Raw genomic sequence first — 12,837 nt, forward strand, 5'->3', positions numbered from 1 at the left:
GCCAGCCGCCGGCGCCTCCCGAGAGGACTTCGTCATCTGCTCCGTCTGCCTCTTCTGCTTCCAGGTGGGGGCTGGGTGCCCACCGGGCCGCGGGTGCCCAGGGCGGGCCGGGAGGCTGGCGCAGGGGAGCGCTTGCTTTGACAAGGAGAGCGTGAGAGCCCACCCGCGTTGTGCGAGTACGACTGCAGAGCAAGGTGCACTAGGGTCAGACCTGGGCAAGCATGTTTTAAATTGCATTGCTTTTAAAGGCAACTGACAAGCTTGGTGGTTGAGTTGATTTTGACCTGTTCAATACATGGGATAAACCAGGGAGGACTGAACATAGCCAGCTTCGGAGAGAGTCCGTGAAAAACAACTAAATTGTTCAGGGCCGTATTTCACAGCTCCAGCTAGGCATTGGGGCTCAGTAGCGTCTGATCTGGCTCCCAGACAGCATCGGTTGCTGCTGGAAGGGGTCACCCAGTGGAACATGAAAATCAGCCACGGCCTGATGCTGATCTATTCTTACTTTTTACCTGCTGTAAGCAAGAGCTTCAGTGTCACATGAAATCTGTTCTCAACAGCAGACTTCAAGTGCGTCATCGTTTGACCGCTGAAGCTCCTGTAAAGTACGCTGTCCCTAAAAGAATGTGAAGAGCTGAAGAGTGCTGTTAGTATTCCCTGAAGAGTACCGGATGCCTTTGCGTTGCTAGAAGTGGGGAAAACTCCCTTGCTGGCTTGGAGACCACCACTGTTGTGCTATTCCCTACTCCTGTGGAAGGTTGCAGAGAAATGAACATTTTTCAGGGAAAAAATTTGATGCCAACCTAGAAGCAAACAAGTGGCCCAGGCGCAGGAGTTAAATTTCTTGTGCGTTCCCTCAGTAAACCTACGTGGCTGCTGGGCAGTCAGGGCAGATTTGGGCTTTGGTTTCTGCTTGTGCTAGTTTGGCCAAGCAGAATTCATCATCCCACTGTACTCATGCAGACACGGCCCTGCTTCCTTGTGTACTGGCTCCTTGCTTGGCCTCACAGTCTAGGCCTCAGTGGCCCAATTTTCTTAGCTGTGCAACTTGGGGTTATCATGTCTTGCAAAGTTTTCTGTTGCTTCTTCCATCTGCCAGAGAAACTTACGTCAATTTCTGTTGATTACTGGCGGGAATCTTACTTGCCTACACCAAGTTGCACTGCAAAATATGTAACAGGTCGATCGCGTCCTCTAAGCACCAGAGTTTAAGCTTGCTTTACTCCCTGTTAATTTTTAAGAAATTAATCCATCCTTGTTTGAACATTTGTGTAGGTCTGTATGCTCTGCTCAGTAGGATATCATCTTTTCTGTTGTCACCGCTCAGAGAAGACCAGCCGACGATGGATGGCATTAGATTATGCGGGAATTTCCATTGGTATCCTGGGCTGCTATGTGTCAGGCGTGTTTTATGCATTTTATTGCAATAACGTAAGTCTGAAGCACTTGTTCACGTATTGTTTAGTTCCTGCAGTCCTGTTGTTGTCGTTTCCACACCGTAGGAAAGGGGGTTCACTGCAGGTTGTCCAAGCAGACCATTAGTTGGGAGACAGAGATGGAAATTGAAACAAGTTCCTTCTGACACCAACAGAACTTTGCTTGCTGAAGTGATAGGCAAATTGAGGTTTTCCTTTCAAGCTGTCAATCACACAAGCCTCAAAAAATATTTAAATTTATATGAAGGCAGAGTAAACTTTACAGGTCCTACCTTTGTCAAATGCATGAGGCTGATTATGGGATGAGTCCCCATTACAAGTAATTCAAACATCATTTCCCACTAAGTAGCTTACATGAGGCAGAAACAAGCTTATTTTCTCTTCATCTAATAGAGGACAAGGAAAATTAGTTCCCTTCAAAGGCCTAGGTTACATCCATGTCTGCAGTGGATACAGCAGTCGGGTAGTTGAACAAGTCTGCTGAGGCAGAGGTATCTTTAAAGTGTTTTGGTAAAGGTACTGCTTGGAATAGATTACATTCTACCAGGTGTACCCAAGCAGTAGAGTCCCTTCCCCTCACTGTCAGTTAATAAATACAAGTCCATTCATTCAAACCCCATCCTTTGTGCTCACAGCAGTGACTGGAGATTTGATATATCATTGCATTCGGTAATGTAAACTTTCTACCCAGAGTTTACTTTTACACGTGATGAGAAAACCCACAACTTGCTTTTGTTTCTTTTTTTTCTCAGTACTGGCGTCAGGTATATTTAATCACTGTGCTGGCAATGATCTTGGCAGTATTTTTTGCTCAGATTCATCCCAGTTACCTCACGCAACAGTGGCACAGACTGCGCTCCGTCATCTTTTGCTCAGTGTCTGGATATGGAATTATTCCCACCATCCACTGGGTTTGGCTCAACGGCGGCATTGGTGCATCTATTGTACAGGTAAAAGAGAAAAAAAACCAAATAAGATTCCCTTTGGCTTTTCCCTTGCCATCTTCTTCAGTCCTCTTCCACTTTGGGAAATGAGGGGGAAGCAGTGAGAATTAAAATTTCTTTAAGCACAGAATTCTTTCAGACGATACAATCCAAATGCACTCAGTTAGAAATTTATTGAGAAGCAGTAAATGGGGTTGAGTAGATTACATCTGCTTTACTGATTTGAAACTGCACCATGAGAAGGAAAACTGGATACACGTGTGACTGAGTGTATCTGCCTGAGGGACAGAGCAGCCTGTGTAGGTGGACCGCACCCCGCTTGCCCCAGGGCGAGGGACAGGAGCGAAGAGCTGAGTCGGCTGCAGAGTGGGAGGCAGTCTGTCAGGGTGCATGAGTGCTCTGGGCTGTCCGCCTCCACAGCTCGAGACGAGAGAGGGGAGCCGGAAGACACTGATGGGGTGATTATCTGCTTCCTCTTCTGTTCCCTGGGTTGGCAGCAAAAATCAGTATTTGCCTACTCAGCCCTCTGTCTCTTACACAACCCTCACTTAACATCACTGTGAAGTTACTGAACTATTTTCCTGTTCTTGGTTTACCACTTAGAATTATGCTCTGAAAAACTAGCAGCACAGTACAGCTAAAGACACTAAAATATGCCCCAATCTGAAAACCCCAGAAATCATTGCAATTACCCAGGGACCTAACTGTGCTGAGGAAAACATTTGATAGTGAGCAGTAACTGTGCACGTTCTTAGACTGGCCCTGTGGGAAGACTGCCACCTGGGGTGATGGTTTAGCCCAGTCCAGAGCTGCTGTTGAATGTGAAAGCGCAACATTTATAAATATAAATGTCTTAGGGCACTTTATGAATATAAAAGTCTTTAGACAGGGCAGTTAACACTGGCCTTCTAAAATTCAGATAAACGGTAGGCGTCCCCCCACACCTTCGCCCATTTAGTTTCTCCTGGTATAGCAGAATGCTCTGTATGGGACACATTTTGCTTCCATACTTCAGAAAAATGCTCTGCTTTGGGTAACAGAACTTTCTGTAAGGAAAACAAAAAGCAACTCGTTAACAGTTTGCTTGGTTATTTACCATCCAGTATGTAGTAATCCTGTCGCCTTGGGTTCTAATGGCTGCAATCTCAACTGGTAAATGAGATTTTGCACTGAAGTCTCACTTATCCTGGCCATTCTGCATAAGATCAGTGTATTGGAAGATGTCTTTTTACTGACAAATTTCGTGTCTGCTGCAGCCTGCACAGAAACACTAAGTAGCTTGCGTATTGAAGCAGAGCGGTCGTGATAAAACAAGTAAGATTTTTCCCATTCAGATTTTCCCAAGCTTTGGCATTTGCTTCCCTGTTGGATTTTGTCCATAGATAACATAGGCAGTGTAATACGATTTAGTTTTGTCATGCCTTTTCTGTTTTTACCTTCTAACAGAATAGGAGAGCTTACTTTTCTTTTGCAGGAGTTTGCTCCGCGTGTAGTTGTCATGTACTTCATCGCTGCTGTAGCTTTTCTCTTCTATATTTCCAAAGTTCCAGAAAGATACTTCCCAGGTAGGCAATTCTCTTCTGGATGTTTTTTCTGCAGTTAAGCTTCCTGCAGTGTCACAGTCCTTGCTGTGAGTCCCGAAGTTCCTGTGAGAGAACAGGTTGACCATATTCCCCGTGAAGTAGTCTCATACAGAGTAAAACGTTGCATGTATTTGCATCAGAAGAAGGCAGACAACTTCTGATCAAGTTCGTTAAAGAACTTTCTCTGCCTCCTAGTGAGTCAAGTGTATAGTTGAGCTTTGGAGAAGACTGACTGCTAATTGCATTGCACAAGTAACTACAACTTTAACACCTTAACTATTTGTCCTTTTTCTTCCCCACAGGACAGTTGAACTACCTCGGCTCGAGTCACCAAGTATGGCATATCCTTGCAGTGGTGATGCTGTATTGGTGGCATCAGTCCACAGTGTACGTCATGCAATATCGACACAGCAAGCCCTGTCCTGAGTATAACGCAGGCTTGTGAGTGAAGGTATAGCAGTGTTCATACTCGTGGGAATAGGGTATTCTAACAAGTATAGGGTGAAATAATCCTGGTTTTAAATTGTTACAAGTTTCAGTCAACCTCCCTAATTATCTTCCCCAAAGAAAATGCTGAGTGGTGTAATACTTGCCTGTAAATAAGAAAATAATGATCTTGATGCCAGGTGCTCTGCTCATCTATACTGCTGGATTGCGTGAGGCTCCACGAGGCTGCAATGCCCTCGAGCAGAGCTTTAGAGCAGGCTGGACAGAGGTCTGCCAGATCCCTTTCAGTTCTGTTTCACAATTTTAATAGCCTCAAGCTGTCATTAGTATTTGTTCCTAAGTAGCCTTTTCCTCAGGCTTTTGTCAGATTTTCAGCCTACCAAACATTGATCTGGATTTTTTGGAAGTCAGGTAAGAGTTGATACTTTCATATGCATAGTAAGTGACTAAACTTCTTTCCTGACTGTATTTCAGAGGCACTGCGATGAAATTTCTAACTTTGAGGGTCTGGACCTTACCTAATGAGCTGAGCTGTGAAGTTGAGCACTGAGGCAGTTCCTTTTCTGACTTCTGGATTGTTATCCGCTTGCTGGGACAGTATATTATTAGAAGTTTTGAAAAAAACAGCAGCACTGCCCAGGATCTGACATACGTTTCCTATTCTTGATTGTTTTCCAATCAAGTACAAAACAGGTCTTCCCGGAGCGGGACAATGGAAAGGTGGGCTGTAAAACTTGGCATTCAGATCACAGCAGTATTTTTTTTTTTCCTTGGTAAACATGAACAACAGAAGTAAGTACCCTTGCTGAGCTAACAGGCCCGTATGCCAGGTTTTCAGGTTTTGCTCAAGTGCGTAATTAAGAAACTGCTCCTGACAGCATGCTTGTAAAACCATGGTAACTGTGGGACCTGGTCTTGGATCTAAATCACAGCGGCACAGTGTGTGGCATCCTTCAGAGCCTTTGTCTGAATGATGTGCTTACGCTTCAGCATCAGTACGGTAACATACGAAATTGAATTCAGTGGACTCTTGTACTTTTTTGGAAAAGCTGTTTTCCTTTTTCTGGAAGATAAGATCACAGGTCATCCACTATGGCTACGTGTTCATTTCAGATCTTAAAAATTGCCTCCCCCAAGATGGGTAGTGCCATTACTTCAAGGAATTTCTTTAGATCCCTTCGGTAAATTTGAATTGGTATTCTAAAATCTTTCAGGAGTAGTGCTAAGCCTGGGCATTCATATTTGTTACTATCTTGCAATCAGTAGAGTTGCCAAGAATTTTAAGTTAATTTGTTTAACAGGATGAAATAACACACCCTGAGTAGGGAACCTGCTGGGGATTCAAATCCCTGAACTTTGGCCTTTTAATGTGTGCTGTATTATACTGTACTTGCAGACTTTGTTACAGAAAATGACATATTGCCATAAGCTTGCTGCAGTAAAAAGGTTGCCCTGGGTTTTAGAATCTGTCATGAAACCATCTCTTACAAACTCAACGCTAGGGAGGCATGAAATAGGCAGGTTATTAGATCGCCATAGCTCAGCATGATTAACCTGAGTGGGTGCCACTTTTTCAAACACGATTGGAATTCTTTGGATTTTGGGGTTAGAATCAACGTTTGTAAGTGACTTCTGTACAGCAGCTGTGCTTGCGTTTACAGTTTATTTGGGCAGTGGTAGCAAATGCTGCTGCTTTGCACAATCAAGTGTTCATCAGCATTAGCCACTTGGAGATTCCTCCGCTTGCCTCAATATGCCGTTACGACTTAATCCCAAGCGGTTAAAGGTTGGGACCAGAGCTGTTGAAGGACACGATTGCATCAGCATGGCTAGCATTAGAAAGCGGAAGATACCCTATTTCTGCTTTGATGACAGGCAGAAATGTTCTGTTCTGAGATTACAAACTGTCCTAACTGACCTCGCTACAGCTCCCTTCGTTACCTGCAGTGTGGCCTTTAATAGTGTCCCACCATCTTCTCTCATATTTTGTGATCGTCTGACAACAGCCAGCTTCATACATGGAGGGCCTTGGAAAATTTCAAACAAGTTGTCTTACACCTGAGGCCAAGGAAGAGACACCGCTGCCCGACACCGGGCTAGGAAAGCCTTAGGCAACCACGCTAAAAGCTGCGTGACACCCAGAGAAGCTCTTAATGAACGGTCAGCCTTATCAATTCTGTGCTATTGCCTCTTTCCTCTCTGGGAGGCTTCTCCCTTGGTGGGATTCAGCTTACTCGGAGCCAGAGGAGACGCTGGCTTGTTGCAGTGCCCTTCTTGGGGCAGGCAGGCTGCTGTCAGGTCCTCCCAAAGCTGCCTCCTCCTCGGGCTAAACAAGCCCAGCTCCCTCAACCTTCCTCATCAGGGGTGTGCCAAGGAGATGGGGAATAGTGATGGAAACGTCGTGTCAGGCACCTGAACACTCATCAGGGATGGAGAATGCAGGATACTAACTTCTCTGCTGGTGTGCTGGAGAGTAGTGCTAACTGTCCATTAAGTTCAATGGGTGGTTTTGTTTTTTCTTTTTTTCAGCTACAGAAACAAGTAGTGGCAAGAACTGACTTTGCATTAAGATTCAACTCCCAGACCTTTGAGCCTTTCAGTGTAAACACTGATTTGATTTTTTTTTAAAAAAAACTTGACAGCCAAGCAAGTTTCAAGTGCACTAATTACTACTACTGGAGCCTGACAAGGAACCTGCAAGTCTAAAAGCCTGTTTCCAGTGTAATGTGAACAACATGTGTGTTTGTGTATTGAAAGCATACTGACTTTATAGTTTGCTAATGTATTTTTTTTAATGTAAACTCTTAACTACTATAGCAGTTTTCACTGGATAAGGAAAGAGACTGCAAAGCTGTACATTTTTATTACCCTGACAAAAATTTATCAAGCTGCATGATGGTCTTTTATGTACATACTGAACATGTAAATAAATTTCAGTTCATTGGATGTTTACTTGGAGTAACATCATTCTTGCATCTCGCATAGTGAAATGATAGATGTGAATTGCTTGACTACACAACTTCTGTCACCTCCCCTGGGTTTTAAATCTAGAGGGAGACTGTCTCATGATCTATCAAGGCGCAGGATGGAGGGGCAGGGCAGGTGTTTGACCTGCACTATTCCAGTACTGTGTATAGTATATCCTACTAGCAGTACTTAATGTTCTATATGCGTTTTTAGAGAAACATCTCTAGATGAATCCGCTGATGAACTCAGCTTTACAACCTACCACCTTTAGATCTACACAGTTTCCAAGCAGGGCCTTGCTCGTATCTTAAGAGCTCAGGCCATTTCTGTTCTGTGTCCTAAGGAAAAGAAGGAAAGGTTCATCCTGACTCTGCTTCAGGTGAAACAGCAGTACTCTTACCCGCCTCAGCTTTGTAAACGTGCTTTTGCCATAACACAGAAGTACTTCAACTGCATGCAAAAGCCAGCGATGAGAAATCAAGCACTAGCAGTTACACTGCAAAAAGAAAACAAAAAGCCACAGCCAAAACATTTTTTAACTGCTTTTGTAACTGCAGGGGCTGAAAACAAACCAACCCTCTACCAGAAGTGGCACAGGCAGAAAAACTCTGACCACGTGCGTGTCCTGCCTACGCCAGCAGCCACGCCAGGCAGCTGCGATGATGCTGCGCCCTCCATTACCAGCACCCATTATCCTCTCCTGCAGCACAGGGCCAGCGCTCGCCAAACGCTTATTACCAGTAACCCTCAGGATTGCCCCGAGTCCTCTTCCACTTGCACTCTGCCAAGCCTTTAAACTATGGACAGCTCATTATCCATGAAAAACGAACTGTTTAAAACAAGACTGTAACAGCCACGGTTGTTCATTTTCGTTAAGCTGAAGGCTCCAGGTAAATTGTATTTCTTTGTGGATTTGCTTCTTACAAAATTAGGCTAAAACAGGCAATAGGCAGATGACAGAACAGCCAGGACATGAGCTAATATTTAGTAACTGAGTCCCGCTGCCACTCCATCTTTTCTTGACCGTTTTCATTCTTACTTCAGTTTACCTAAGAGTAAAATGAGTACAAGCAGCATTCAAAAAAACTGCTCTGGTAAAACAATCGCTAGAGGGGGGTCAAATCACATTAAAATAATGTCTAGGAGATTATGTCCAGAATTAACTCCACAGAGGTAGCACTGGAAACTGAACTTAACATTTGGCTATAGAAAAGGGACCAAGCTTCCGCCTAGGAATTGGAACGCATCCTTTCAAAAAATTCTGCAGGAAGGCTTTAAGGAGATAATACTGAACCGAAGGAATTAAAAATACTACACGATCAACAGGTTTTTAACAACTTGGACAAAGACAGACAATCGGGCAAATACAAGTATTTCAAAATATTTTAGGACGACTGACAAGAGCCTATAGCCACAAAAGCAATCAGCAGAAGCAGCATTGCTTACAGCAAGTAAATTCAAGCCTAAATGCAAATACTTAATAACGCAATGTTTAAGGAGATCTGCAAAGTCACTGTTATCACATTTGTTTATTTAACAACTGCAAGTATTTTATGACGTACATCAGTTTCACAAAAAAGTTAAAAGTTCTCTGTTTAGTGGTACACAAAAAAGCTTTAGAAACTTGAAATCTAATAAGAAATGAAAGTGTAGTTCAGGAAAGTGCACTTAAAAGCTGAATGCCAGCAATTTTAAAAGCTTTTATGCTCTTTAATATTAGGTGATGTTTTAGTCACAAATTTAGCTATACAGACAGTTTCCTTGATTTTCCTTTCAAAATAAGCACTATAGAAAAGTAACGCAGCAGCCTCCCTTCGCACTTTTTTTCCGTTTGCAGCTTTCACCCATATTCTCTCCCTCAAGTCACACGAAGTGACTGTGGCTGCTGTGTTACTAAAAACACGGCAACTCCAAGAGACATGATGTGTGCGAGCATGTGTATATTTTATATATACTTTTCATATATAAAAATACACGATATAGTATAAAAAACTCCAGATAAACTCTTATTCTTACAGTAGCAAATATATCAGCTTATTTTCACAGTACTTGGTGTTACTAACTGGGACACCCAGAACGATTAAAAGTTATTTCCTCCAAAGCTGGTAGTCACGGGTCCCACATTACGCAGGTCAGCCAAAGCAACCGCGCACCTCTCGAGGCCGCTTGAGAGTCTGCAGAAAAACACGACTATCATATTTTTCTTTCTATGACCGCAACCATTAATGGCTTCTTAGTACCTTTTGACAGAATCTCTCTCAAGCAGCTGTTTCTAAAAGGCCAGTGGTTCAGTCATTCAACACGCTGAAAGAAAAGCTGTAGAAACCAATCAATATTTTCGGTTGGAAGGGAAGCGTCAGCCCCTTACCTCGCCGTTATTGTCTTCACAGACAGCATGGTACATGTCTAGTGCAGCAAGGTCTTTCCTGTATTTCAGGTAAGGTCATGACACGCTCCATGCCAAGCCCACACATGAGCACGCACACACACCAAATAAAAGCAGAAGGATAACACGTTGCCCAACAGTACCACATTTCATCTCTGTTGAATAGTGGATCTTAGATGAAATTAAACCCAAACTGTTTAGTTTAGTTGTGTATAAACAGTATATACCACGCAAAGTCAGCTTAGCGAGGCATACTAAACTCTTTTCGGTCACAAGAAAGGATAAAATAATTTTAACTCTAGAAACAAAAAAGTTACATTTATGCAAAAACCAGTTTCATAACTAGAATACAAAGAACAAAGTTTATTAAGGCCATTAGAAAGCAAGTATCACCGGCCTTAACTCATATGCAGCAGCCCGAGGCATCATGCCAGTTTTAGAACAACTTGGGTTTACAACGTGCTTTTATCTCGTCTCTCAGTTTCTGTGTACAACCTCACTTCAGCTTTCCCGTACTGCAATCCTGTACTGCACTTATGGACCCTCTGCCGAAAACCAAATGAACCCGCCACACGAGGAAAACCTGTCACGCTCCTCAGCCTGAGGTCTCCGGGTGAACAGACAAAAACCCAACATACTTCCTTCTGTTCTTAAATTTACCTGAATATTTAGGCCCACCCTACATCTGGCGATGCACAGCCCTTCAGGCAGTGGAGCTCAGCCCCAGTCCCACATGCGTTGTTAACCCTTTCCTCTGGCACCAAACGGCTGAGCAAGCCTTTGAAGTTGCTTTTCCACCAGGGAAAGCAGTGGCCGCGTGGCTTCGGTGAGGACTAGCCGCATTTAAGACCATGGGTGAGTTGCCTGTTGTTTTATTCTTGTTTTGTTTCCGCCCACCTGCCCCATTTGTTGCATCATTCTGTTCCAACAGCTCTTTAGGCAGGTAAGTAACGGTTCAGAAGGAAACGGTAGGAAGGCAGCTCATAAGCACGCACAGAGTCAAAAAAAAAAATAAAAAAAAGACAGTTAACCTGAGTATCAGAAAATGCTACAAAACTTGACGTGCGCTTCTTACAGCCTTTGGCACAAAAAAACCAAGTGAGAACAGTAGTAATAAAGCCTAGGAAACATCTGTGCAAATAGAGTTGAAACATTTCTACTCCTAACCTCCTAAGAGCTTAATTTCTAAGCCTGAAAAAGGCATACTTAACCAAGCACAGCTGCAATATTTCACTTTCAACTTGTGAGAAAAATGAAAACGAGGAAGATAAAAGGTAATGAAGGTATACAGATATGTATGAGCTACTTCCAAATTCCAGGACTACGGGAAGCAATCTCACATATATCCGAGGGAGCGTTTTATCAAACCAACCCTCGAAGGAGTCAAGTGACATTTTTAATGTGTTGTTTTCAACAAATATTGTAAGGGATCCACCCCACAAGCCTCACAGATCTCGGGATGACTGTATAACCAGCAGGAGACTTTGCGGGGGGAAGCACAACCCTAAATATTTCACTTTACCTCCTGTGAAAGGGGGGGCCATGGGGACACAACCACAAATGCTTATGTCCTTCATATATAAACATCCAATTATCTACTCATCAGCATTCAGCAGAGCAGGATGTAAAGTCGAGAGAAGCGTAGGAACCACCTCCTTCCACTTCATCTTTAGGACTGCCGTGGAAAAAAGGCAGACAAATTGGACTGTCCCAAGTCGTGCTCGCTCTGCAGACGGTATACATGGCTTGGCACAAGTTGCGAGGCAGCAGAGAAGCCGTTCTGCCTACACACAGCACATACTTCTACAACACGGTAACAAAATCTTGTCCTCAACGAGTCTGTTCACATCACCTTCCCATCACCTACTGGCACCGCACGCTCCCAAGCACGTCTCGTGCACCTAAAGTCTCAGAGGTACTGCGCAGCAGGACGGAGTCCTGCCTGTAAGGCTTCATGGTGTGAAATGCAGTTCGCTGGTACAGTAGCAATCAGCTTCTGCAAGCCACCTGCTGCTTACTGCTTCTGTTCTGAAATAAATCCAGGTTCAGAGAAGTTTCTTCAAAGCTCAGTACATTTAGCAAAACTTTCTTATAAAATACACTTAAGTACAATAATAGATTCATCAGAACTTAAAAGAACGTTAGGTTACAGTCATTTCATAAAATTATTATTGTTTTAAAAAACAACGGGTCTGAAAGAATACACATTTTCTTTGCAATAAAAATCCAAGAAGAAAAGAAAGGTATTTTCAGCCACAAATCCCAATTTGCAATCAAATAAATCTGATGGTTGCATCTCGCGGTCAACTGCAGAAGTCATATGAAATACTCCACACGTGCCAAATGATTTCCTCTGGTAAGCCAGCCTCTCTTCCCAGCGTACTGAGTAGTCTTCAAAGTGCTGCAAACACTGGCTGCATCCCTGCTGGCTTACTCAACTACATTCAGGCTTTTTGTCTCGCAAACCACTATATTCTCTGTATCTTTAGTTTTAACCCTAAACTTCCAGTTTGCTATTTTACATTAATGGCACTTACTGTAAAAAAAATACTTTGAACGTTTAGGCACACAAATAAATAATCTGCCTTTCATCTCTGCAGCTGCATAGATGTCTACCAAGTCCCAAGCCACAGCCGTGCTCTGCAATTCTGGGCCAGAGCCCCTTGAGGACTTGGCTTCTTTATTTTTATGATTAATAAAGGTAGTTTTCACCTAGGAAGCAAAGACTTGACTATTTCCAGCATCTCAATCTGGATATTAGTACATTTTGGTTCTTAGGTCTACTGCAACTGAGACGTGAACCACCACCACAGTTCCATTAGCCGCCCTCTATGTACGGAAAACGTTTTTCATGTGATCTCTGCCCGTCCCCCTCCCTCCATCTCAACACATCACAGAGAACTGAAAAGGCAACGCAAAAGTGCAGAATGACAATATGTTCCAGGGCTCAAAGTCAGTGACAGACAATTATTCACATTGGATTTCGCTTTTCATTCTGGAAGCCAACTGTCATAACAAAATGATGCTCCTGGTTTGCTTTTTCTATTTTTCTCCAAAAAAAAACACCAATA

General features: G+C 43.3%; 1 protein-coding gene across 1 annotated transcript; it reads left to right on the plus strand.

Annotated features, from left to right (window-relative positions):
• Positions 1-4: 4 nt before the first annotated feature.
• Positions 5-4,963, plus strand: LOC104159444 (progestin and adipoQ receptor family member 3-like; the record flags this gene model as incomplete). The annotated part of the gene is made up of 6 exons (XM_009697347.1): positions 5-64; positions 1,279-1,434; positions 2,192-2,389; positions 3,858-3,948; positions 4,269-4,407; positions 4,888-4,963. Coding segments are annotated over 6 exons (720 nt in total), but the record flags the coding sequence as incomplete, so codon positions are not given.
• Between the last annotated feature and the right edge of the window lie 7,874 nt (positions 4,964-12,837).

Source organism: Cariama cristata, unplaced genomic scaffold (genome assembly GCF_000690535.1).
Source record: "Cariama cristata isolate BGI_N322 unplaced genomic scaffold, ASM69053v1 scaffold9323, whole genome shotgun sequence".
Classification (NCBI taxonomy): domain Eukaryota; kingdom Metazoa; phylum Chordata; class Aves; order Cariamiformes; family Cariamidae; genus Cariama; species Cariama cristata.